This window comes from Protopterus annectens, chromosome 1.part0 (genome assembly GCF_019279795.1).
Source record: "Protopterus annectens isolate FY-2018-M chromosome 1.part0, PAN1.0, whole genome shotgun sequence".
Classification (NCBI taxonomy): Eukaryota; Metazoa; Chordata; order Ceratodontiformes; family Protopteridae; genus Protopterus; species Protopterus annectens.
In genome coordinates this window covers 976080356-976107924 of record NC_056725.1, presented here as the reverse complement: position 1 = coordinate 976107924, position 27569 = coordinate 976080356, and the positions used below count along the sequence as shown (strand labels likewise).

Genomic DNA, 27569 nt, shown 5'->3' with positions numbered 1-27569 from the left:
CAAATGAAAACAAACCATACTGAAATTTTTAGCTGCAAACGTTATACATCAGATATAATCTATCCAGTAACTGTTAGTCAAACATTACACATCTCATTCACTCTTCCTTCTTTTAAACCTCATTTCACCTCCAATATTTTACTCCGCATGTATCGTTCCCCACTGTTCCCATTTATCTATGTAATTTGATCCTAGCCGTTTCTAAATATTCCATTTCCAGCTATTTTACCTCTGTTACTACATTCACTACTTCTAGTACAGTTGGTTTAGACTTGGATTTCCAATTGTCTAAGCAATTCCGAATCTGTATCTTAGCTCAAAAAATAATTTCCTTAGTAATATCAATTTGCTCACCCAGTATTTCTGATAGAGTAGTCTGCAGGGAAATTTTAAAGTCTGCCAACTCATTACAGTCTCAGAAAATATGTTCTCAATTACCTCTTTCTCCCCCATCACACCTCCAACATGTGCTGTCTAATGAGGAACAATTCTTTGGCGTCTACTTGGGGTATAAAATTATCTATGCAAACACTTCCAAGCAAAGATTCTAAACCTTCTAGACTTGTTGCATATTTGGGAGACATACATATTATACCCCACTGTTTCTTTGTGAATTGCTTATCCACTTTCTCTTCCCAATCCTCTGTAACCTCCTTTGATAGATTCATATAGCTATCATGCAATATCTTATATACTCTATCTCTTTTTTAACAGCAGCTTCTGTTCTAGATTCTACTAAAAACTCGACTAGTGCTAGTCTTTTGCTTAGGATTCACCTACTTTTTTCTCTCTGCCTATACTCTGATATCAATATTTGATAGGGAAGGCAATCTCTTGCCTACAATCCAAATAAAGTTTGGGCTTTTTCCCATTCTATTACCTTTCCTTCTCTAATTATTTGCTCCCAATACCTTGGTTCCTTTGCCAATTTTCTCCAATAAATTCCAGATCCCTTTGTCCTATTGTCTGTATCCCTAACTGCAGTCATCCGTGTGAGCAGAATTTCCTTTCTCTATTTCCTCATTGGCTTAATTCTTATAACACTTTCTGCTACTTTATGAATAGTTTCATAAGTATTCTGTATGGTTATTGTTATTCTCCTTAAGGACATGCATCCGAAATCCCAGTCTCTGCTTATTTCTTGAGCTTTCCCACTGTTCTGTCATCAACCCTTTCCACTCTGAATTATAGCTTTCTGCTTGTGCTATATATAGGAGCCTCAACTGTGTAGCTCTGAAATACCCTTTCAAATCAGATAGTAGCAAGCCACCTTGTTTTACTGGAAGAATCATCTTAACCCATTTGACTCTTGCCATCTTCTCTTCCTAGATAAAATCCTTCAGCTCTCTATTAATTGCTATCCACAACTTCTCTTTTGGTTGAAAAAAATATGCCTGACCTCTGTATAAAACTAAATGGACTAAAAAGATTTTAACTGCTTGTATCTTGCTATCCATATCCATAAAACAGAGCTTCCAATTTCTCAGTTTTTGTATAAGATTTTGTTTGGTCTCTTCCCACATACCCTTAGCTGCCAGAAGACTCACTTTTAATCTATACTAAGTACTTCATGTTATCTCCCCATAAATATGGATATTGGTGAACCAATGTGTGTGAGGGTACATAGTTTACAACTATTGCCTTTATTTTTTACTTTCATTAATTTTGAATTCCGAAAATACTCGAAACCGTCTCAGAATGTTCCATAACACTGAGATGCCCATTTCAGGTATAAAACTGTATCATCTGCAAATACAGTTTTTCATAACTACTATAACAATTATATCCTCAAACATCTTCTTAACCTTATAATTTAAATCAGGGAATGCAAATGTTTCTATGGTCTTGCTCATAAAATCCGAGCTTACTCTATTGAATGCTTTTTTCTGTATCAAGATCCACCAACAACAGTAGCATTTTCTTACATTCTACTTCCCTCTGGATCAATGTTCAGTTAACGCTGTCCAATGTTTGCCTCTCCTCCATAAAACGACAAAGACCCATATCCATCAATTTTAGGATCACCTCTGCCATTCTTTTAGCCACTACATATAAACACTTTATAATCAGGGTTTAAAATTGAAAAGGGACTACAGGAAGCTCAATTTGATGGGTCTTTACCCTCTTTACGTATTAGAGTCATCAGCACTTTCTTCCAGGACCTTGGTGCTTCTACTCTGAAAATACTGTTAAACAAAACCTTCCAGTTAGTTCTTATTGTTTCCCCTCCTAGCTTCTAAACTTCTACAGGAATACCATCTATTCCTGGGGGCTTTTCTGTAGAGTGGTTATACATAATCACTTTTACCTCATCTCCTCCTATCCCAACTCTTAATAATTGAGCCTCATCCACCTCTAACCTTGGCATATTTAATTCTTCCATAAACATTTCCATTTGTACCTTTTCTTGATTTCCATATTTCTCTGCATTATACAGATTTTCATAAAGTTTCCAAAATAGTTCTAGTACCTCTACAGGATGTCTTGTTATAGGCTCCCAAAGCTTGGCAAAAACCCTTTTCACTTCCTTTTGCCAAAGTCGTGCCCTAAAAGGTTTAGTGCTCTGGAGTTCTTATCAAAAAACAGTTGCTAAACTGCAGTCTTTTTAAAATCATACATATTATCCAGGTAATTCCTTACTTTCTGTTTAGCATTCTGCAAATGATCCTCTTCCTGTTCTGAGAGATTCCCTCTATTCTCCAGTATTTTAACCTTTGGCGTCAGTCCCTCTAAATAATTATTAAGCACATTGCTCTTTTATGTCCATCTTATTTTTAAACTCCACTATAATTTTATCCCACTCCCTAGCTATATTTTCAGGAGAAATTTCTATCTTCTCTAATAAGTTCCAAAACATTTCCACTACCCATTCCTTAAATTCTTCTCTTTTCTGCAGACAGATGAGAAAGCACCAGTGTCTCATTCTTATTTCATTACCCTGCATTTTTATTTTGGTTATTATTAGAGCATGATCTGAAACAGTTACTGGATGTTTATCAAAACTTTCAATTAAATGCATATGTTCCTGCGAAATATCAGCTCTGTCTAGCCTATCCCAGTTTTTGTATCTTGGGGAATAATAAGTATATTCACTCCAGGCTCCTACTACTGAATTCACATCTTCCATACCAAGTACTTTCATAAAGTTCTTCAAAAATATACCCTCTTTGGTTATACTCCCCCCCCCCCCCCCGATGGTCTCAGTGCTTCAAATCAATTTCCAGTCCCCACCTATAAGTAATATTCCCTGTAGAAAGCTGATATTTCTCCTAGAATTTCTTAAGCTGCATTACAGCAGTTTTAGGTGGAATATAAATACAAGCCAGTGTAATCCTCGTCCCTTGCCACCACCAGCCCTTTAATACTTAATTATCTTTTTTATCCTCTTCTATCACTATTGGAGCTCTTCTTTCAGTTAAGTACTCCCGTTTTCCTTTGTCCCAGATATTCTGCTGAATAACCATCCTGAAAACCTTTATCAAATTCACATGCTCAGTTCCTCCCAAATGCATCTCCTTGTGGCATAGCTATTTGTACTCTACATTTTTAATACAGTTCACTACTCTTCCTTTTTTTGTATACATCTGAGAGACCATTAACATTTAACAGTGTTGTCATTACGTTAAGAAATTCCTATTCCCACTGGTTATGTGCAAAAGCTTTTTCTTTTTGAACGTCTAGTTTCAGCTTTTGTGTTGCATGCATACACTGTCTAGCAGGTTGACCTTTTATACAGCTGTTTGTCATATCCATGGAACCTGACACAGCTTATAATTTTTTTTTGTTTTAGTGAAAGCCCTCAAACAAAAAACACACCCCCAGAACAACTCTAAAACCTATTTAATACTAACACACAAAACTATGCACATCTTCAAATACTGAAGTTTAACCCTCCTAACAGGAACAATTGTCCCAGACTGACAGCCACATTCACAGACTTGGATTAACATAAGGTTATCCATGCTAAGATGCATGGTGCAGCCTGCACTTTTAACTAAGTGCTGTTTTGTATTGTCTTTATTACTTTCCCAGACTGGGAAAACACTTGAATGCTTTCAGGAAACATCACCTCATAGCCGCTGAAAGAAAGTAGTATTCTGTTTTTATTTATTTAGCATTTGCTTATCGGGAAGTCTGACTTGGAATGAAGCCAATTTTCATTGGTGGCCAGGGGAGAAACACTCCAGACCCATGTCTTTATTGCTCCCCATCAAATTATCTCCATGGAGACATGAGAACCAAACACACAGTTGCCTCTGCATGCACTCATTTATCTGTTAGACGAAGACTTTTTATTATATTCAGTGTTCTTTTTTATTTGCTTCCTCTTAAAACTTGTTACTAAATCAAGCCAAGGGCGTTAATCCAGTCATTTCCCTATGCAAGAGTTTAAAAAAAAAATTCCATAAATTTTTCATGTATCATGCTCTTTTGACCAGATTTTATTTGTTTGTTAGTTTTAAATGCAGTGCCTTCATTTCTTAAAACTGAACAAGGAGAAAGCAAGAAAGGGGGAGGAAAAAGCAGGGACACCAGTTTACTTCAGCATCCCTATTACATTTGAAAATAAATGAGAAGGCTTTATTTTATAGTCATGCGATATAAAAATCTACTCTTAACAAAATGTTGTCTTTCTTACAGTTAACTTGTTCCCTCCTCTTCCCCTCTCCTAAATGTTCTTCCAATCATTAATGATGTGAAGTAGGACTCATACAAGTTTAACAGTCAAAAAAGTTTAATCAGGTTTTCTTGTTCACAAATATAATTAATGCTGGAAAATTTCACTGGTGCACTCTCTCTCTATGGGTTTTATTACCAGAACAAGCAGCAGAATTTCCTTCTGTTTCATAGCTCACTTATTGATGGACAAAGTTTTGTATTTCCTCCTTTCCATATTCTGCATCAAAAAATTATTTTAATTCCCCAGGAAAGAATATTCTGAAAATAGCTGGATAAAGCAACTTGAACCTCATGTCTGCTTCTCAACATTCCCTGATTATTGGAATGCATTTAACTCCTCTTTTGCCTGGTGTTCAGTGAGTAATCATTTTCCACAAACACTCTGCTGTCTGCCAATTTCAGTACTTCATCCTTCTGCCACAGTTTTGTCAGAATCACCGCATTCTGCTGGTAGGGTTGCATCTTCACTATTAAAGTTCTTGGTTGCTTTCTAATGGTCAGGTTTGGAGCATACACACGATATGCCCTTTCAATTAACAACTCTTGTGAATTCCAGTCCAGCTGCTTATTTGTGATTTCATAAACTCAATACAGTCCTATTCCTTCCAGCTTCTCTGGTAAAGTAGAAAATGTCAGGTTTTTCATACATGCTCTGTCCTCTAATTCCATTATTTTTTGAAACATCTCTTCTTGAGCAGTCTCATATTCAGCCAGCTCTTTCTTCACTTCGACCTCTGATTTTTGCAGTTTTATCACCTCACCTGAATATCTGTTTAAAGCTACTTCCATTTTTTTCCAGCTTTTTTGTTATCTGAGTTGATAAATTTTAATCAGCTCTGGGTATTTTCCTCTAGGTTACTGGAAGTTACATCTTGCACCAAAGCTGGAGCCTCCACTGCTTTTTGCTGAACAGCTGAAGAATTGTTCCTCACCTTTTGTGACGGACTTTCAGGTTCTCTGAATTTCTTTTTTGCTGGCATGCAGGCAATGCATTTACTAGTCAGTTAATGAAATTTAACCAAAAAGACAAGTTCACTGACTCTCTTGATTTTGTATTTCCACACTGGGAGAGCTGAAATTAATGTGTTACTCAGTGTGTAGCCATCTTGGAAGTCCAAATTTAGGCACAGTTTTTATTATATGTCTGTTCATTACACACAGAAGTTTATGCTACTGCTTTATTCAAATGATACTGTGATATACAAATTTTCATTTTGTACCTCTCAACCTGCTTTAATAATTTGTATGTTGTGACTCATCCTGTGCCTCAGTTTGTCATTGGTTTATAGGTACTTACTAGGCTATTAATCCAGGAGGAACTTTAGAAGCCTAGCCTGCATTCTCATTAAGCTCTTGGCCTTTGTAAACAAGTATGAATAATCCAGAGTTGGCAAAATATTTACATATTATCCCTATTCAGAAGGGAAAAGTGAGCAAAGCCAGGGATGAATTCGCAGTTTTCCATTCGTCCTAAATTGGGTAGACAATTTACACATTACCCCATCTATAAGGGACAAGGGTACAAAACCAGGGGTAAATTTGCAGATTCCCATCCACTTTTCCAGATTACATTTCAATAGACTAAGGGAAGCACTTTACTTTATGTGGAGGGGAACACGATTTTAAAGAGGTGGTATTCTCCTGTGATACATATCTATCCCTCCAGCATGTTCAATTTATGTTGTAGAAGATATTATGATCTCACAGCAACTGCAAATATCTGACTGGTTATTTGATGCCACTGATCCCGCTCTACTGCTGTCAGGCACTGTTTGTATAATGTTGTATTTATTCAGTCACATGCTACTACACTTGCTAGAAGACGATGTTTTCACAACTGTTCATATCATGCTCTTGCTACTGTTAACCACTATTTCTCTCTTTGCTTTTTCTGATTGTGTGTGTTTTCCATGTATGCTTCTGCACACTATGAATAGGACATTAACTGCTGTTTTCAGTATAAGCAAGGCATGGTTAGTATTTATTGAATCGGAGAGGCTTTTCTTCCCTGCAATCTGCATTGAGAGTTTCTACATAAAATACACTACCAGCTTGGTCTGGCTCTGTGGAGCAGAGGGATGGAGCTCTGACTGTGACCCAGGTGACAACCAAGGTTCAATTAGTGGCACTGGAGGAGTCAGGCAGGGAGGGGAGCAGTGAAAGGGAGTAGCCTGCTCACCTCTCCTGGGACTGAGAGGATGGGAGGGATTTACGTACATTCATGAGCACAATGGACAGTGTGATTCCCTGGTGAAGACAAGGGAAACCACCACTCAAACTATGAGAGGGAAAGGAGGCAGGGCTGTTGGGGTTGGATGGGGGGACGCTCCTTACATATGTGAGGGGATGTCCTCAGCAGACAGTCCATTGCATGCTTCTCCCCAACACCTTGCCAAGTGTGCGCAGCTATGGCTAGGGAGGAAAACTAGTGAAAATCTCAAACTTCTCCTGATAGCTCTCTGAATGTCTGCCCTTCCTGGTCAACTCTCACCCCAGTGATAGGGAATGGGAAACAAATGGGCTGACTGGAAGAAGGCTGAAAAGACACCAGGGGCAAATGTACAAAAAAAAATGCCACCTTGCTAACAATGAAGCAGACTGCTTTACATACTGCGTTGTGTTAAGAATCCATTAGCTGGCTGTGGTTCTTGTACTCCTTGATCATATTACTTTCACACTTTGTGGAAAGTACAGTTTTGTACCTACCATAAATGTAGATGTTCGAAGATCCACATTGCTGCAGTCCTTACATATGGGTAGTCCGCTGTCCTCGGTCGGCCCGAATACCAAAGTATTAGGCTGACGTCGGTCAAGGCGCTTAAAACTGACATCAGGACGTCAGGGTACAAAAGCGCATGACCGACGTCATATCCTCAGTCTTTTCTTGCCCCAGATGTCAGAAGGCCCTAAAAGGAAAGGCCAAAGCCAAAAAACAGCAAAAACAACCAACCACCCCTGCACTAACCATATTTACAATATTTACAACCCAAACCACACAACCACCTCTAACTACAGAGGGGAAGGAGGGAGGGTAAATTGGACTGCAGCAATGTGGATCTTCGAACATCTACATTTATGGTAGGTACAAAACTGTACTATGTTCTTCATCTCACATTGCTGCAGTCCTTACATATGGGTAGAATCCCAAAGCAGAGGTAAGGGAGGATGGCAAAACTATAAAGCATTAGGAGCTGCCAAAATGCCCTGTAAAATTGCAGTGGCAAATCCAGCCCTAGATTTAGAGTAAAGTGGAAGGTGGTAATGCTTAGAGAAAGTATGCACTGAACTCCAAGTAGCTGCCTCCAAAATATCTTTAGTAGCCACCCCTTAAAAAGCTGTAGAAGTGGCAGTAGCCCTAGTGGAATGAGGCCTAATCCCAGCTGGAATCTCCTTACCATGATGGGAATAACAGAAAGCAATACAAAAACCAATCCACTTAGAAATAGTTTGTTTTGAAACAGGTTTGCCCTGAGAACCCAAAGCAAATGAAACAAACAACTGCTGAGACTGCCTGAACCCTTTAGTTCTGCTCAAATAATATCGCAACTGTCTGTGTATATCCAAAGTGTGCAAAATCTTCTCCCCTTTATTTTGGGGGTTTGCATAAAAAGTAGGCAAATGAATAGTTTGGTTTAAAGCCACACTAGAAACCACTTTAGGCATAAAGGAAGGGTTGGTACGCAAAGACACCCTATCCTTGTGGAAAATTAAGAAAGGCTCAACTGCCATAAGGGCCTGTAATTCAGAAACCCTTCTTGCAGAGGTAATGGCCAACAAAAAAGCAGTCTTCCATGATAAATATTTCAACTCGGCAGTTGCTGCAGGCTCAAAAGGTTGTAGAGTGAGTTTCTCCAACACAAAATTGAGATCCCAAGCAGGAGTAGAAGCTCTACGTGGGGGTCTTATACTCTTTGCCCCTCTAAGGAATTGCTTAAACAAAGGATGAGAAAATAATGGTGGGTCACAGTCATAGTGAGCAGAAATTGCTGCAGCATGAACCTTTATAGAGGAGAAGGACAAACCTTTGTCCAATAACTCAGTAAGGTATTGAAGAGCAACACTTAAATTAGGTTTAGAAACATCAAAGTCCTTTGCTGTACTCCAAATTAAAAATCTCCTCCATTTATCTGCGTAAACTTTCCTTGTACTAGGCCTTCTGGCCTCCAAAATAACATTCAAAACTTGTTGTGGAAGCTGAGACCCACCAGGGTTTAAAACAGAATATGCCAGGCTGTTAGATGTAGAGTGTGAAGTTTGACATTGAGTAAATGACTGTTCTCCTGAGACAGCAGGTGTGGAATCGAAGGCAAAGGCCATGGAGGCTCCCGTACCAGACTTCTCAGTAATGGGTACCAGTGCTGTCGAGGCCAATCCGGAGCTATTAAAATCATGGTTGGCTTGTCCTGTCTGACCTTCAGGAGTACCTTTGGGAGGAGAGGCAGTGGTGGAAAGGCATACACGTGAAGATTGCTCCAATTGAATGAGAGAGCATCCACTTTCCAAGCTGTGGGATGAAACCTTTTTGTGCAAAACTTTGGCAGCTGGTAATTTAGAGGAGAAGCGAACAGATCTATGTCTGGAGTTCCCCATAACACTGTCAATTTTTGAAATACATGAGGATCCAATTTCCATTCGTGGGGATCCATAATTTGTCTGCTCAACACATCTGCTAAGGAGTTCTGTGCTCCTGGTAGAAACCTTGCCTGAAGATGTAGCTGTAAACTGAGAGCAGTCTCCCACAAAATCATTGCTTGTCTGCATAGAGGATAAGAATGTGTCCCCCCTTGCTTGTTGATGTACCACATGACAGTTGTGTTGTCTGTTTGAATCAACACCTGCCCTGGAAGAAGTAAATCCTTGAAAGCTATCAATGCAAATTGGACTGCTAACATCTCCTTCAAGTTGATATGTAAATGTTGAAGTCTGGCAGGCCACGTGTCTTGTACCCATTTTCCATTTAGATGAGCTCCCCAAGCTTTGTCTGAGGCATCTGTCGTTAGAATCTGACTCGCCTCTGGTCGGGTCACAGAGAGTCCCTTGTTTAGGTGACATTCCTGAGCCCACCACAAGAATTCCTTATGAATGCAAGGTATTATCTGAATGACAGTGTCCATATCTTGGCAGTGTTGCGTCCATACATTTTTGAGATACCATTGTAGCTTCCTCATATGCAGTTTGGCATTGGGAAGTACCAGAATACAAGATGCCATGAACCCCAAGGCTTGAAGGACTGTCCTTGCAGTCAGCCTGGACAGACGAGACAATTGGTGGAAGTAAAGAGAAAGATTCTTTTGTTTGTCCGGGGTCAAAAAGGCCATCTGGGATGCTGTATTCAGTCTCACACCCAGAAAGCACATGTCCTGAGAGGGTACTAGACTGGACTTTATTTCGTTCACAGAATACCCTAGGCATCTTAACACTGCCATCACATACTGTAAATGATGAAGAAGTTCGTCCTTTCCTTGAGCCAGAATCAGGCAATCGTCTAAATAAGGATAGATTTGTATTCCTCTTAGCCTGAAGAAAGCTACCACTGGAGCCAGAACCTTTGTGAACACTCTGGGCGCAGTAGTAGCCAAAGGGCAATGCAGAGAACTGATAATGAAAAGTCCCAGCCCGAAAACGCAGATACTTCCTGCAACAGGGCCTGATAGGAACATGAAGGTAAGCCTCCTTGAGATCCAGAGTCACCATCCAGTGATCTTTGCCCAGCAGAGGTAAAAGCTGTTGTAACGTCAACATTTTGAACTTGGGAATGTCCAGATATGTGTTGAGGATAGACAAATCCAAAATTGGTCTCCACGTGTTCCCTTTCTTTGGTACTAGAAACAGGAGAGAATAAAATCCTAGGCCCACTTCTGGCAGAGGGACCGGTTGTATAGCTCCTATTTGAAGTAGTAGAGAAATCTGTTTGTGAGCCTCTAGTCTTTGCTGAGGAGGAACGTCTGGCATGCCTTTGAAAGGAGGTAAGGTATGGAAATAAAACTTGTAACCTTGGTGTATGATATCCAATACCCATTTGTCTTGGGTAATTAAAATCCAATTTTCTCTGAAGAGTGCCAACCGTCCTCTCAAAGGTGCTACCAGGCAAGAAGGATCTGGCAGCTGAAAAAGTAGGTCATTGGGCCTGTTTACGAAAGGACTGGCCCCTGCCCTCACTCGAAGACTGTGCAGGTGAACTCCATGTTCTAGGTCTGAAGGAACTCTGAGCTCTGCCCCTACCACGTCTAGATCTTCCCCTAGACTGAGAATCAGAAGAAGGATACGTCCACCCCTTAGCAGGCCAATTTCTACTAAACTTCGGAGGCTGAACTTGCAAAAAATCTTTAACAGTCTGCATAGACTTAGCCTTGTTTTCCAATTTCTTCAAGACTGACTCCACAGGTGGACCAAACAACACTTCAGACTGCAAAGGAGCATCCAAAATCCTTGTCTTAACATGGTCAGATAAATTCTGATCCTTAAGCCAGGCGTGCCTGCGAAAAACTGAACCAGTGGCAGCCACTCTAGAAGAGGCCTGCAAAGCATCAAAACCACACTGTAAAGAATGCTTACCCACCTGTTCAGAGACATGCACCAAATCTTGTAATTCTTTACAGTCAATGCCTTCTGCCAGAGCATCCACCTTAGATTTCAAATGCGAAAGAAGAAAATTTTGATATTTCAACATATGAAACTGGCAATTCAAAGCCCTCATAGCTAAGGTAGAAGATGTATAGACCTTCTTTCCCCATCTATCCAAAGCTCTGGCCTCTATCTAGAGGAACCGGATTCTTTACAACAGAGGCCTTGACACCCTTAGGTCCCTGACTAACAGTTTCTGGGTCCGCCCTAGGACTCTTATAGAGATATTTATGAGCCTCAGGCACCCTGTAATACCTATCCGGTTTAACAGGCGCAGGGGCAGAGAATCAGGATTAAGTGAAGCCTCTGAAAATACATCTTGCACAACATCCAGAACAAGGGGGTATAGCTAAGGGCCTATGTTGAGGTAAAAACAAAATTCCTAAGCCTTTTCCGTGAATCAGAGAAGTCCTGACCTTCCCACTTAAAATGCTCCCTCATAGAATGAAGTGTCTCTGAAAAAGAAAAATCCTCTGGAGGAGAAGCAGAAGGAGTGGAATCTTCTGCATCAGAATCAGAATAAGGAGTGTACTCCTGCAAGTCTTCAGCCGAAGACTCTGAATCATCCGAAGCCTGTTCAAAACTTTCCAACTCTGGCTCCACCCTAGGCCTCTTATCAGGAGGGGGCATAGAACCTCTAATCAGAGTAATCAAATCTTCTGCCATTTTAAGCATGTGCTTCTTAGGCACAGACCCTGCTGAACTAGGACTGACACCAGCAGAAGCTAAACCTGGCCTGCCTCTGGAAGAAGCCTTGGAAACAGAAGGAGAGGGCCTAACCACCCTGGGAAGGGAGGGGAGTACAGAAACCTGAGAAGCCCCTTCAGCCTGACCTGCCTCTTGAGAGGCCACATCCTGCAAAATTAAAGGCTCCCCCTGAGACTCCAGAGAAGCCTCCATCGGAACCACCGGTTCCACTGAAGCCTCTAAAGAACCGGCGTCCGGAAAGGACGACTCATCTTGCCTGGGTTTAACCGCCTTGTCTTTGCGCTTCTTCGTGGAAGTGGGCGTCGGAGTATCCGACGGCATATTATAATTGCACCGCTTACCGAAGACCAGCCTAGCACAATCTAACCTTCGCTTAATAGTGCGCTTATTAAACCTAGCACAAAAGCGACAACCGACTACGTCGTGCTCAGGCCCCAAACAAGGAATGCACAAAGAATGATAATCCCTATGCGGTATCTGTTTCCCACAAGAAATACAATTATTCACTTTTTCTGACATCCGGTAATACACTGAGGCAAGAAAAAACCAAAATATTCCCCAACGGGGTACTTAGCCAACTTGGATTCGGTCAAACTCCGAACTCGAAAAATTTCAGAACGCCGAACGGCACTTGCAACGCTGCTTCTGCATCGGACCATGCGGCAAAAAAGACTGAGGATATGACGTCGGTCATGCGCTTTTGTACCCTGACGTCCTGATGTCAGTTTTAAGCGCCTTGACCGACGTCAGCCTAATACTTTGGTATTCGGGCCGACCGAGGACAGCGGACTACCCATATGTAAGGACTGCAGCAATGTGAGATGAAGAACATCTTTACTTCAAATATAGTTTTTATACAAAAAATTTTTTATAATAGATTTTTTAAAGATTTTTATAACATTTTGAATAACATATATATTATCAAATAATACATTTTTAACATAATTCTCTATAAATACACACAGAATGTTATTATTAGATTACTACTATGAGTATTTATATGACATATGTATCAGCTTACTTATATTAATATTAATATTAATCTTTATTGGTAAAAAAATTTTTTGTGTAACCTTAAAAAAAAAAATAAAAAAAAAAAAAAATTTTTTGTGTAACCTTAAAAAATTTTTTCATAAGAATCACACACATATAGTAATTTATCAATTTATTGTATTTAATTTATAGGATAGTATTTATATTCATTATTTATATATTTATGCAACAATTTATTACATCCCACAGGTAGTGACATTTAGTTATTATCCACAGCACTTCTGTTTTATATATTTATTAGCATATTTATCAGCATTTTTATTAGCATCTTTTGAGGCTTCAATTTGCGCTGAGAATTATTTCAGGATTTACTATTCTTTCTTCATTTTTATATATCTATTATTTTTATCCATAGATTTCTAGTTGCTCACTGTAAGACATCAACTACACTTACACACATTTTTTATTGAAGCATTATTTTTATATGCTTGTTCATCTGGTTCTGAAATGGGTTTTAAGACTGCTGAAAAATTTTTTTATCATCCGTAGTATTTGTTGTGCAGTCATATTGAATTTGTAATTTATATGTTGTTTTTAGATGTGCACTTTTTGAGATGATAATTATGTTTTTTAAAAAATGTTTTTTAAAAATGTCTAAAAGGCAGATTGCAATCTTATGGCTGAACGCATTTACATGTTAGAAGTATACATTAGATGAATGTATTTCCGTATTGGCAGGTATATGCCTTATAGGAAGTGATGTAATACATCTTTCAAATGTTAGTAAGCAAACTTTTGGCGCCAAAGAAGTTTTAAATTGAGTTGTTTATGGCGTATACTGTTAGTTCTGATGAAGACCATGTAAATGGTTGAAAGCGCTTAACTGATTTTTTGTAGTATTATTCTGTCTTGCACGAGTTTGATGTTTTGGGGCTCCGTTTCCAGTGCCTTGCATTTGAATGGATCCTGCTGTTCGTTTATGTTATCGTTGATCGTTGTGTACTTGGTTATCTTCAATAAATTGTGAGTTCCTATATTACCTTGTGGATTATATTCAGCCCTTGTTCGCTCATTGGTGGGACCGGAGCATTGGTCTGCAGTTTCAGTTCTACAATATTTTACTTCAAATATACTCAAATACTAACATTATTGTTCCATACACACTTTTTTTTATGGATTAACCCAACAATGGGAATCTGAAGTTACTTATCACAGATAGCCTGAAGATTTACGTGCATAAGAATGGATTTTTAAAGGTTTTGTACTGAGACAGGCCTTAAGCTTCATCAACCTCAATTCTCAAGTTACTCCTGCATTCAGCCCCTATGACATACTCTGCCTTACTTCATTTCCACTAAATTTGCTCTTAAAGGAACACCACCTGTAGTGATCTCTTAACATATAACAGTCAAAAAACTTAACCTTTATGAGCATTGACATACTAGATATTAATATACCTGCCTGTATTCAGTGAAGTCACAATTACCTCTCTCTCTAACAGTAAAATAAAATACTGCCTTAATGCTACAAGTTGGAAAATATTGAAGTACATATTACGTATTCAGCCAACACTACATTCTACTCTTTCAGCTCAGCTACTCGATCTCTATTACTACTCATTCTTCTCATCACACTATAAACAACTCATCTACTTTTAGTTCTCACCAAAAGAAATTCAGTAACACACTACAAAAATCTCAGTATCTTTCACACAACCTATCAGTAAGGACTATGACCTCTCGAAATCAACAATTTCCAAAAAAAAAGTAATCCCTACTATTTGTGTTAAGTAGAGTTTGTGTATTTCGGCTTTACCCGGTTAGGGGTCGCCACAGCAGAACTCCGGTCTGCTAATGATTGGTAGTTGATTTTTACGTACCGGGTTACCAACCCTGACGCACAACCTTCAACGAAGGCACGCCCCATACACGTATGCCTCCACACACACAAGGCGCTCTAGCTGAGAATCGAACGGGACAACGTCTTGCTATGGGGCGACAACGCAACCGCAGCACCACCACCGTGTTAAGTAGAGTATTAAGTCAAAATGGATTCTGATCACCCAAATACTGCTACAGTAGACAGTTGATTATCCAAACATCAATTATCTGAACACAGTCTTCCGAAGTTTTTGGGAAGGAAAAATCAAAGTCTGAATATGTAAACATTATATGTATTCGCTTGTGCATGCTTTTTTGAGCATGTAGCCCGCACATGTGTGAAAAATATTCTTAACTGGCTGCTGGAATCACTGAATGGTTGAAAAGTGTATTCCCTGCATGCAGAAAAAAAACAAGATTTTAGAAGTTTTTTTTATCTGGTCCAATGTATGTTCGATTATCTCAACAGTTTGATTATCTGAACTACCCTAGGTCCCAATTAGTTTGGATAATCTAGACTCAACTGTGCAAGCATCCTTTCTACCATATTCTCTTTCAAATTATTACTGGTATACCCTGACATACAAATGAACCAGTCCAAACACAGAGGTATAACCATGGCTACCATTAATACTTGCAACCTCCTGAAAGAAGTAACGTTTGAAATATGGTTTGATATAACCAATCCCTATTACTAAGTCTTGGTTAAAGCTGGGCCCTGTTTTGCCAACAGAGTTCACTTTTTCAAAAGCAAAAGATATGGTGGTGAAGTCTTCCTCCTTTTCAACAAATAGTTGAAATGAAAACTCCTAAAATACCACCTAACAAGATAAACCTGTGTAGTGTTTCACTGCATTATTAGCTATCACTTAAAATGTAATACAGCCACCTGTTACTCCTCTTTTTCATACTCTACACAAAGAATGCAGTATATCCACATTAAACAACATAACACTAAATTCACTGTAGGCGACTTCAATATACACTGGTTAAACAAGCCCATTCTACCTTAACAACATTCCTCCTCAGATAATGACTTTTACCAAATAGTCATCATCCCATGTAGAAAAATCTAAAACTAGTAAGCATATGTGGGACTGTTTCTAATTCACCCTTTCATATCATACACCTTGCAGTGAAAGATCCAGTTTTGGGCGTCCCCTACCATGTCTTCAAAACATGTTCAGCAAAAGAAACAAAAATCCCAGGTAAATCTGTATCAAATAGAATAAATACTTCAAAGAAACCTCAAGTCAACCCTCTTGACAAACTTAGCTCAAAAGGAGTTATCTACAGCATGTAAAAAAATTATGTTTTCGCCAAAACTTGGCAACAGCCAGTCCCACTCGGCTTAAACCAATGAACAAGTAAATGATTAAATGCAGAAAATGTGCAGTCATCCTACAAAGTAACAGGTAAATAAAAAGACTGGAAGGAATATTATGTAATATACAAGAAATGCAAGCATTTCATGGTCACATTTCTCAAATCTAAACACATACAAACCTTTAAAACTTGCTCAAAATTTTTTTGAGAAATAAATATATACAGTAATAGTCACTCCTCCAGTTTCTATCTACCTTCTGATACTGAAAAATTCAAGAGAGGTAGCAACACAGTGACAGAGCAGCCACTAATCACTTAAATAAAAATAAAAACTTAACAGTGAGCGCTTTCGTGTCAAACTAAGGATGCTTCTTCAGACCTATACATATATATATATATATATATGGAACCACTACTAAATCCCGAAAACCCAAACTACCGATGCTCAAAATCCTGAGACCAAATAACTGAAACACTAAAATACCTAAACATCAAAACCGCGAAAGTCAAACTAACGAAAACTACACTCAACATACACCACACAAATACACACACCTTCCCCCAGAACATAAACACACAAACCTAAACTACAGACAAGCAGGGGGGCAAGCCCCCCTGCACCCCCCCTTAAAAATTCTAACTCCAAGGTCACACTACATACACAAACACATGAACCACCACCACACACCTACCATTCCCCTCACGCACACACATCACAGTCACAAAACACACTTACACACTAAACCCCTAACCAACACAGTTAAACATAGATACTTACCTGACCTTCCACCATACCGCAACACCAGAAGTGCGAATGTCAAACTCCTGATGATCGGGATTTTGCAATTGGCGCTTCTGGTCTTTCGTTAATTAGGGTTTTCGGATATATAGTCTCGAAAGTTTGAAATTCGGTATTTCAACCTTTTGAGATTATGTAGTGATTAGTGATCCCATATATATATATATATATGTATATATATATATATATATATATATATATATATATATATATATAGATATATATATATAGATATACACACACAAACATACCTATCCTCACTGTCCAATAGATACATTTCTAATTGGATATCCAAATCACGTATTACATCATACAAATGTGACAGCTTTGATTATGAAATACTGGCAGCAGTTTTGAAACTTAGCTATACCTACTGAATAATGCATCACATTTTAAGAAGCGTCCTTAGTTTGATGCCAAAGCGCTCATTGTTCTTAAGTTTTTTATTTTCAATAAAATTAGTGGCTGCTCCATCACAGTGCTGCCATCTCTTTTGGATTTTTCACTTTTTATTGAATTTTAAGAGGTGCAAAGCTGCGTAGAATGGGCGTGCCTTCGTTGAAGGTTGGGCGTCGAGTTGGCACATCGGCACCCGTAAAAAAAATCTACTGCCAATCATTAGCCGACCAGAGTTCATAGGTTCATAGGTAGATACTAGGCTATCTGCCCTAGGGCATTTATAAGCTTAGCCAGAATGTATTTGGCTTCCACCTCCCAATTAGATTAGCCTACTGTGCCTCTGTAAAGTAGGTCACAGAAGGTACCCTTTTAAGATTAGTTTACTGTGCCTCTGTCTAGCAGGGACACAGAAGAGATCCCAGGGGTGAATTTGCGATTTCCCATCCACGCGTCCAGATTTCGCTTGAAGAGGGTCAGCAAGGGGCTATGTCTAACATGAACTGGGATTCTATTCCAGAGTGAGGGGAGCCTCTGGGAAATGAATCTGTCCCTCCAACATGTCCTATTTATTTTTGTGCTGAGGTTTAAGTCCCTGGAGCGTGTAGCTCTAAGGGACTTGGATTTTTTGAGGTGGAGCATGTCCATTAATTCTGGGTTTGACATGGCTTTGTACGTCAGGCATAGATCGCCTCTGAGTAGGCGGTAAAGCAACTGAGTAGAGCTGGAGTTTCTTTAGTCGAGCTGCATAGGAAATCTGTTTGTAGCCCATGATCCTCTTGGTGAGGTACTTTTGGGGTCTCTCCAGTTGCTGCAAGTGTCGGGTAAGGTACATCCCAAAAGGGGCACTGTATTCAATTATGGGCCTGATGAGTGATGAGTAGAGGGGCACAATGACCTCTCGATCTAGATGCGAACCCTTTCATGATAAGGTGGGCTATATAGAAGGTCTTTCTAACCACTTTGGCAACGTGATTATCAAAGGAGAGATTACTATCTACGTTGGTCCCCAAATCTCTAATTACTTCTTCCATACTTAATGGATTACCACCTATGTGGTAATTTGTGGGCACCTTGTTTTTCCCAAAGGGGATGACTATGCACTTTTTAGCATTTAGCTTGTGGCCGTGGCTCTGGCACCAAGCATCCGTCTCTGTGAGACCCTTTTGGAGGATGCTTGTGTCAGCTGGAGATTCGATTATGACCCCCAGTTTGCAGTCATCTGCGAACTTTAGCAGCCATAATGACCCCGTGTTAGCCTGAACCTCAGAGAAGTATATACCGAACAAGAGAGATTCCAGAACTGAGCCCTGTGGGACGCCACTTGTAACTGGTTTGGATTCAGACATGGCACCTGCGATTCTGACCATGTGGGTTCTATCTCTGAGTCAGTTTGCAACCCATCTTGTGATATAGGGGTTGATATTTAAGCTGGTAAGCTTATTTATGATGCCAGAGTGGGGTATTGTGTCGAAGGCTTTTGCGAGGTCCAGGTACGCTGTGTGGACTACCTTGCCCTCATCTATGGCTTTGGTAACTGTTTCAAAGAAATCAACTAGGTTTAAGAGGCAAGAGCTGCCCTTAAAGCCTAATTGGGTAGGGTCCAGTGTCTGGAGGCTTCCAATATCTTTGTTTATGAGTTCCATGATAATACGCTCCATAGCTTTACAGACCAGACTAGTCAGGCTTATGGGGCGATAGTTCCCTGGGTCCGTTGTGGCACAACCTTTGTGGAGTGGGACCACTGTAGCTGTACACCATTCTTTGGGTACATATCCTGTAGTAAGGCTAAGTTTGAACAGTGACTTAATGTGAGGGTTCAGTTCTTCTTGGAGCTCGTGTGAGACACAGCCTGGGACACAGTCCGGTCCCATAGATGCTGTGTTTTTTGCTTTGGAGAGGGCAGATTTCACCTGTGCATCTTTGATGTCAGGGAGGCTACATTCAGTTGGGATAGGCATTTGCTCCTTTGGGGGGGAGAAGTTTGCACTGAATCTGTCTGCTAGGATGTTGGCTATGTCTGTAGGTTCGGTACATTTTGTACCGTTATGCAACAATTTAGAGCATAACTGGGAGTTTCCACCCATATTCCTGACATAAATAAAGAAGGCCTTGTGATTATCTTTAGTGTCTAGGGCAATTTTTCTTTCGAAACTGGCCTTTGATGATTTTATGAGGGATCGAAGTTTCTTGATAATACTGATCAGAGATGCCTTCCCTTTTAGGGATTTTGCTCCGTCATGTAGTAGCTTCCTTCTTCTGTTGTATAGTTTATTTATGGCCGGGGTCCACCAGACCGGTCTCCTGTTTTTGGAGGAGTGAGTCTTGGTTTTATTTGGCATAGCACGATCCATGCATTCCTGCAGGTGCTCACAGAATGCATTTGTAAAGGATTCTGCGGATTGGGCTGTACTATCCTTTGGCCTGGGGGCTTTGCAGGATTCCACCTCAGTCTTGAGAAGTGCAAAGTTGGCTTTTGAGAAATTCTTTACAGTGATTTCCTTGGCTATAGCGACCCCTAACCGGGAAAAGCCGAAAGAAAAACAACACTGACTTTTAAGCGGTGCTTTGTTCACTTGCCCGCTGTTTGCTTACTACCTTCTGATAGGCAAAGAATGAGTTTCTGATATCACATACACAGTATACTCTTAGGGAAAATTTCTAGCAGTGCTTATGGGTTCAACACCAAGTTACACTTCTGTCCAAGTGCATTTTAAAAGGTTGCAACAGCTCCTTTTACAGGAGGTGGATCAATAAATTCAGACTGTTCTTCAGACTGTTCTTCAGAAGTCCTCAAACTGTTCTCGATTTAAACCTTAAGCAGTGCCAGTTAAGTCTACAATTTCAGCACTCTTAAAACCACTGTGACCTTTTTCTGTGTAGACTAAATTCACCCAGCCATACCCTTTTAATCAAAATACACAGCTAGAACAGTAAGTAAATCTGCAACCAATTCCTTACAAGTCCGTATGTGAAGAGAGGCAGTGTTTGTTATACCAAACAAAAAGTCTGCAGAATATGGGATTTGTACCAATTTGTGATCAACTCTGCTAACATCACTTGTATTTTTCAAAACAGGAGCACAGTCCTAAGGTTGCCTGTGTCAACACTTTACTCTGTCAAATCTTTAATGTCTGCAGAACCACGGATCCAAAAGCTGAAATCTGTTTCTGCCCTCCCAGGACCTCTAACAAGCATCAGATTACCCCTTTCATGGTTTGCAGTTGAATAAAGTCTGGATTATTCGCTAGCTTTACTGATAAGCAGAAAGGCTTTAAATGGAAGCCATCCGAAGCCTGGTTAATTTTCCACGACAGACAAGCAGAACATGTTTTAAGTCCTTCTGTCATCAATGATGTTGAGTTCTCTGACTGGGGTGATTGATTCAGTTGCTGTTTACAGCTGTTTATCAGACATGCATAACATTTAAGAAAATGCCATGACATGAAACAGCTAAAGTCATCTTTCAATGTTTAATCTTCATACGTTTTTGCTCATACACTTGTGCTCAATAGGTTTAAGGCAACTAAACTGTTTTAATCTTGTTACTGTATGATGTATTTAGTTGTTTATGTAACTGCAGTTTTACATGTACAATGTAATGAAATGCGGGCTTGCCACCATGGGCTAAATAAAACTTCTTTAATAAAGATTTAAAATATTAAAAAATATGGCAGAAGCAAAATTCTGTAAATAAAAGCCTCCGAGGCACACAAATGAGACAAGATAAGTGCTTTTGGCCGTAGCCTTCTTCAGATCCTGTTTTTACTAGGCCAATCATTCTCCCTTAAAAAATAAGTAACAGCCAATCCTTGCTCGCGCATTAGCCAACACCTCTTTACTCTGCCCATAGAACTTAGACTAGTCTTCCAATGAGCAACAGAACGAAGCCAAGCCTCTTTTGTTAGCCAATACATAGGACTTTTAAAGAACATCATCCTTTCTTCAGGTCCTGTGTTTAGTGGATTAATCACTCTTCCTTGAGAAAAAGTAGCAACCAATCCTTCCAATTTGCAAACGGAACGAAGACAAGTCTCTATTAACTACAAAGGAGTTTTAAGGAGCATCATCCTTTCTTCAGGTCCTGTGTTTACTGGACCAATCCACTCTCCCTTGAGAATAGGTAACAGCCAATCCTTACTCAGGCATTTAGCCAACGTTTCCTCTACCCATAAAGTGACTTGGATCATCCTTCCAGTTAACAATGAAGTAAAGGGTTCTACTCTACAAAATGACATACATACAGTGTAGCACCCAGATGCTGGTCTTTATAAATTTTCTTAGTCTTTACTACAAACATTCTTGTGCGAGTAGACTGTGGCAGCAGAGTCCTGTATTTTAAGAGACTCTATTTGGTGTGACATGGCTTACTTACCATTTCCAAACCAAGCAGTGACATTAAAATCTATTTACAGGTTAATAAATTTGATGAGTAATAATACTAAAGCTTTTGAAAGAATTGAAGTTATGATTATTTCCAAACAAACAATGTTCTGTTAAATACGGATTTGACAACTTGGTTTTATTGCAATGCATTTATATTGCACTCAGTTGCTGAATTTTGTGACGTAGTCCCTACATATGTCCTATCAGTGAATGTCTTTTACTTTGACCTTGACAAGACACTGTACTCATTACCCATACAGCAATCATTCAAATATTGATGTCAGCTGGTACGAATGGTTACATAATTAGAAGGGTATGTAATTGGCTAAGAAATGAACGTGGTGAAAATCTCAATTTTTTTTTCTAGTGTAAGAGTGGTTAACAAAGGAGTACCCACAAGGTTCAGAGATGGGATCCTTTCTTTTTGCGATGTCTTTGTAGGAACAAAAACATTTTCAGAGTACTCAAAATTTACTTTTACATGACCATTGAAAATAAAATTATATCAGTCACTAAGAAATGCATTATTATGAACTCTGGTTTTAAAAAAAAAACAAGTACCCTTAATTCAGCTGATAAGCAACATTTTCACACAGTCTCACACAGGCTTGCCAGACTACTCAAATCTCTTGCGTATATTTAATTTTGATGCATACATGCACTTAATTAGGAAATGCCTTATGATATTAAAGATGTACTATATTCTATATACTGTATTCTATACCATCTAGGGATGCAGCTATTATTTCTTCAAACAAGGCTTTAATACAGTGTCATATGGAGTATTGTGCAAATTATACCATGTAGAGTATAAACTGTTTCCAATGGTTGGAGCGAGTTCAAAGGTATTGCACAACAAAAATTAATACAATGTCTTCAATCCCTTATTCACAATGACTAGGGAAATCTGAGGCAACCTTCTGTGTACTACAAGAAAAAAAAGGCAGACATCATTATGAGACACAAATGTTTACAGGCTTATCTCCTGACAGCAACACTGGGTTATTAGTTTTTCAAACCATTTTCATCAGATCCCTAATCAATCATTTTCGATTCATACTGGAAAGTTTAACAGTGTGGACATAACATCATCCTTTAAGGTTAGAGCAGTTACACTCTAGAATAAATATTCCTTGAGAATGAGGAATCCCCCTAACATAAAACAGTTTACGATCCTCCTAAATGAGTGTTTTGGACTTCAGATGTAACAACCTTATAGTCCAGGATGAATACTCCTTGGAAATCTAATTTAAGATTATGAGTATGCCCCAGCAAACTAAGTTACTGCTTTAAGTTCAGCATAGGGAGTCTTTCCTTTTGAGATACCATTTCCATACAGAGCAGCAAAACCTCATTACACTGAAACATTAACTTTAGTCTAACCAGTTTCAGTTAATGATGTGTAAAATAAAACTAATTAGTTTTTATTGCTTTGATCATTAGCTTTGATTTAAGTCACAAAAATGAACTATGTTTGTCTACAGTACACTATTTGCAAGGGGAGCGGCATGCATATAAAAACTGGCAAAGTTTTTTGTCATACTGTAAAAACCTTTAAATCTTCAAAAGAACACTTACATCCAAATGAACTCAAGAAATTATTATCTGGCTAGCTAAATAATCACAGAATGCAATCCAAAACCCATTCTGCCCCTTTAACTAATACTAAGCCATAACTCCCTCCTCCAATAACCACATTACTACCACAAGCAACTACAACTTCTAATCATTGCAGCTTTATCCCTCTCCAGTCCACACCACCTATGCTTAATACAGTGTAGAGTGTGGAATGGGAGTATTAGCCCAGCAACCACTTCTCAATAACCTTCCTGCCACCACTAGAATTCAACAAGCTCTGATCAGTACTGTAGGTCAGGGCAGGGTAAAGAGGTAAGCTGTACTGGATGAAAGCAGTTAGTCTGAGGTATCTGTACTTTAAATAAGTTGATAACTGGATGCAAGTGCAGATACTCCTGAGACGAGTTGTGATTGGATGGGTTTGCAGTAACAGTAGTTACTTTAGGCAGCTGCAGCTAAGTAAACAAATATGTCTAGATGTTTACAGTGAGTGTGTGTGTGTGTGTGTGTGTAAGAGCATGCGCTTAAACTGTACAGGGAGCCAGTAAAAGTTCTCTTAAGAATTTTTGTATTCCTAAATTCCTCATTTCAGACACTTTTTTTTTTTTTTTTACATCTTAACTTGGGGTTGGGGGGGGGGACACCACTCTAGGGATTGTCAAGCTCACCAACCAATTTACTTATGGCTCTGGTCAACAAAAGACAGTCTGCTCCAATACAGCTGTTGCTTATCTGCACATAAGTCCATTTCTGCCTCATACCCTCTTGAAATCACTTAAAGAATACAATTTACAAGTAAACTGCAGTCTGTTACTATACCATTGCTTTCACTTGCACACAATGACCAAATGTATTACTAAACAGCTCTTACACTTATCTGTTCAACATCAGGAGACACATCAGCTTCACTGGCCTCCTGATCAGTTGTGCCTGATGCAAATGCTTCAAACTGGCTGAAATCTGCAAAATTTGGCTGTTCTGGTATTTGCTGAGGTGATGTGCTGGTCTGATTTATAACGCCATCAGAATCTGCTGAGTGATGCATATATGGACCTGCAACCTACAGTCAGAAAAGTCAAATAATAGAACAAACTTTAATCTATATTTATAATACTTCAGTACTGTAAATTAGCTTTAGGCTGCTTATAATATATTAAAAAAGTTATCTTAACATTCTCAAATAAAATGCTAAGGACTACAAAGTGTTAAGACATAATCGTGAAAAAATCCTTGTTAGAGATGAACACAATTTTGAAGTGTTTGACTCCTGTAACATGCATCAGTAATTTGTTGTTACTCCTGTAACATGCACCAATAAATTGTTGATAACAGACACAAGGCACTACCGTGAATGATGTATTAACCACTTGCAACTACTTTACAACAGCTGCAAGCATTTACTTAGCAACATTCAAACTCCAACAATGCACACAAACAACCACTAAAGCTTTAGGCCTACAGATTGGCTCTGGTACTTGCAGCATTTACTAAGTAGCATACGTCGAAGACAAATCTTTGGACTGCTCGATTTTTTTTTTTTAAGATGATTTCAACTTTTAACCTATGTTACTTTTACGTGTGTGTAAAACAGTGAGGGTGGACACTGGATGGAAACAATAGCTAAAAATAGTAAGAGGTGGCATGCATAAGTGACTCAGATGCGAAAGGTTCAACCGGAGTGAAAAAAGATTTAGCAGCTATTGGTCTGTCCTCATCCAAGTGAGGTGCCATGTAAATGCTGTCTAAGCTTAGGAAGGACAACATGACTAATATACGCACTGCGTGTAATCAACTCTTTTCACAACTTAAAACGCAAAACATAATGCTGAGCTACAAAACATGCACTTTATTTTACTGCACTACAAATGGGAAAAGTTGAATACCTGCCTCTACAAAATACAAAGAATGATGGACTCTACTCCGGGCCAGTAATCAAGGAGCTTCAATCCTCACCACTGACACCAATGACAGACAGTCACTAAAAACAGGAATTTACACAGTATTTTCAGATGCAGCTTTCTGCATCAAGCGCAATTTCCCCCAAGAGCACATAGGGAACACACTTCAGACCTTGGACTGGACACTGTCTCTCCAGATCCCAAACTAGACTCACTTTCGAACACTGTATTGCCAGCTCCCAGTAGCTGACACAACCACACCTGGGAAAAATCAATACTAATATAAATGGCACAGTATCTTTTCGAGTGGCCATGGCATCACTAAAATAAGCACAAATACTCTTACGATGTTAACAATATTCTCCAAAAGCTCAGTCACAATGAAAACTATAAAAATATTTAATGTTGTTGTTCTTCTTTCGGCTTTTCCAGGTTAGGGGTCACCACAGCGGAACTCCGGTCCGCTAATGATTGGCAGTAGATTTTTACAGTGCTGAGGTGCCAGCCGGCCTCCCAACCTTCAACGAAGGCACACACGTCTTTCGAATGCCACTCGCCCACGGGGAGGACATGGAGACTCCACACAGAAGGCGCTCCAGCCAAGAATCGAATGGGAGAATCTCTTGCTGTGAGGCGACAACACTACCGCTGCACCACAGCGGCTTCATAAATAATAAAATAGAAAACATGAGAATACTAACTATTGAAGTACAATAAAAAACAGAGTTTCAATCATAGGAGAGGAAAAAAACAACACAGTTGGACAGATTCAAGCATATGAAGAAACTAAGCTCACTGTATTTCATGACTGTCTAAAGAACTGTTCCATAGCTAACTTAATTAATACAGCAAGGCAAGATTAGATGCCAAATTACATACTTCCAGAAGGCATGGTGATAAGCTTAAAACTCAACTGACCTGTATTGAACCGTGATTAACTGTGATAATCTAAAGAAAACAAAAACAAAGTGCAAGTTTCATCCTCTCAGTGCTGGTTATAGAATGACATCACATTTGATCACCTGACTCTGGTACAACACACAGTCAGAGCTTTGCTAGGACCTGTTGTAGTATCTGAAAGCTATAGTACAATTTTCAAAAACTTCAACTCTTCCCTTCCAGAATTCTTTGTTTAAACATACGCATTTAATATAAGTGTTTACTATATCTGTTTCTGCTTGTTTTCTGAAAAAAAAAAAAAAAAATATCTCTTGTTTTCCCACCTTACTGAGCTAGAATAGTCCAGTTTCAGAGCTTGCTGATCCCTGGACTTTGTTTGCAGTTCCTGTTACTGATTCTTTACCTAATTTGGAAGAGAGGAAGTTCCCTTGCTTACCAGTGGGAGTGGGAAGCATTGAGCTGCCTGTTGGTCCAGTTTTGTGAGGTTTCAGCCAGCAACTTGTAGTTTATTGGTCGTTTTGGGCCAGTTCCTAGCTTCTTTCAGCCCCCTGATATAAAAAACGCTAAACGCGCGTTTGCATGGTTTAACGCGATTTAGCGCGATTTAGCGAGGAGCTGCTACCGTTGCACACTAGGGCAGCGCCGGTTAAGCAGATTTAAACGATTAGGGCTACCTAAAGTCCACTCTTCAAATTCTCCCTTAAAACTACCTTCCTCGAACTATACTACTGATCTAATCAGCATATCCTATAACTAAATAGATCATCTCTACCTGACTCTGAGTAGCCTATTCTGTATCTGTCAAACCTAGCACTTGCTCCTACAGTACTTATCACCGAGATACAGCACTCTTGTTATAGATAGTACCCCAAAAAGGCGAACCCCATTTCTCGGACACCCACATCCCCCGGAATCTCTTTTTAAAGTTTTTTGTCTATTCCTTCTAGCATGTCGAGGGATCAGTTGCTAGTATCCTCTCCTGCTCAGCTGGTGAACCTGGGAATACTGAGGCAATGTTACAATTGCCTCATGTACACAGACAACCCTCTCCTCCTCCCACAAAACACAAATACAGGCGAGAGATGCAACTATACGGCCAAACTGGAGGCTGAGCTCTCTCAACTTAGGACTGGCAAGACCAGACAGGAGGAGAAGGTTACCACACACACTATAGACCCAGTCTCACATAGTACCATTACAACCTCAAATCATACACATAAACACACAAAGACATACTCGGAGGCTTTGATCAAAAATCTACCAAAACAGCAGAGGCCACCAAAGCAGACACCCAAACAACCACCACCTCAGAACACAACACCTGCAACACATAGACCTCACAGTCAGGGTGTCAAACAGTCACAGCCCTTAAGGCCAAACACAATGCCAGACACACTAGTC

At 39.5% G+C, this 27569-nt stretch overlaps 1 protein-coding gene across 1 annotated transcript in view; it reads right to left on the bottom strand.

Moving 5' to 3' along the window:
* Positions 1-27569, bottom strand: part of REPS1 (RALBP1 associated Eps domain containing 1) — a 1538969-nt gene that overhangs the window by 153548 nt on the left and 1357852 nt on the right. Inside the window, exon 13 of the mRNA XM_044068024.1 lies at positions 24242-24430. Within this exon, the coding sequence (XP_043923959.1) occupies positions 24242-24430 (189 nt within the window). The remainder of the gene's footprint in view (positions 1-24241; positions 24431-27569) is intronic.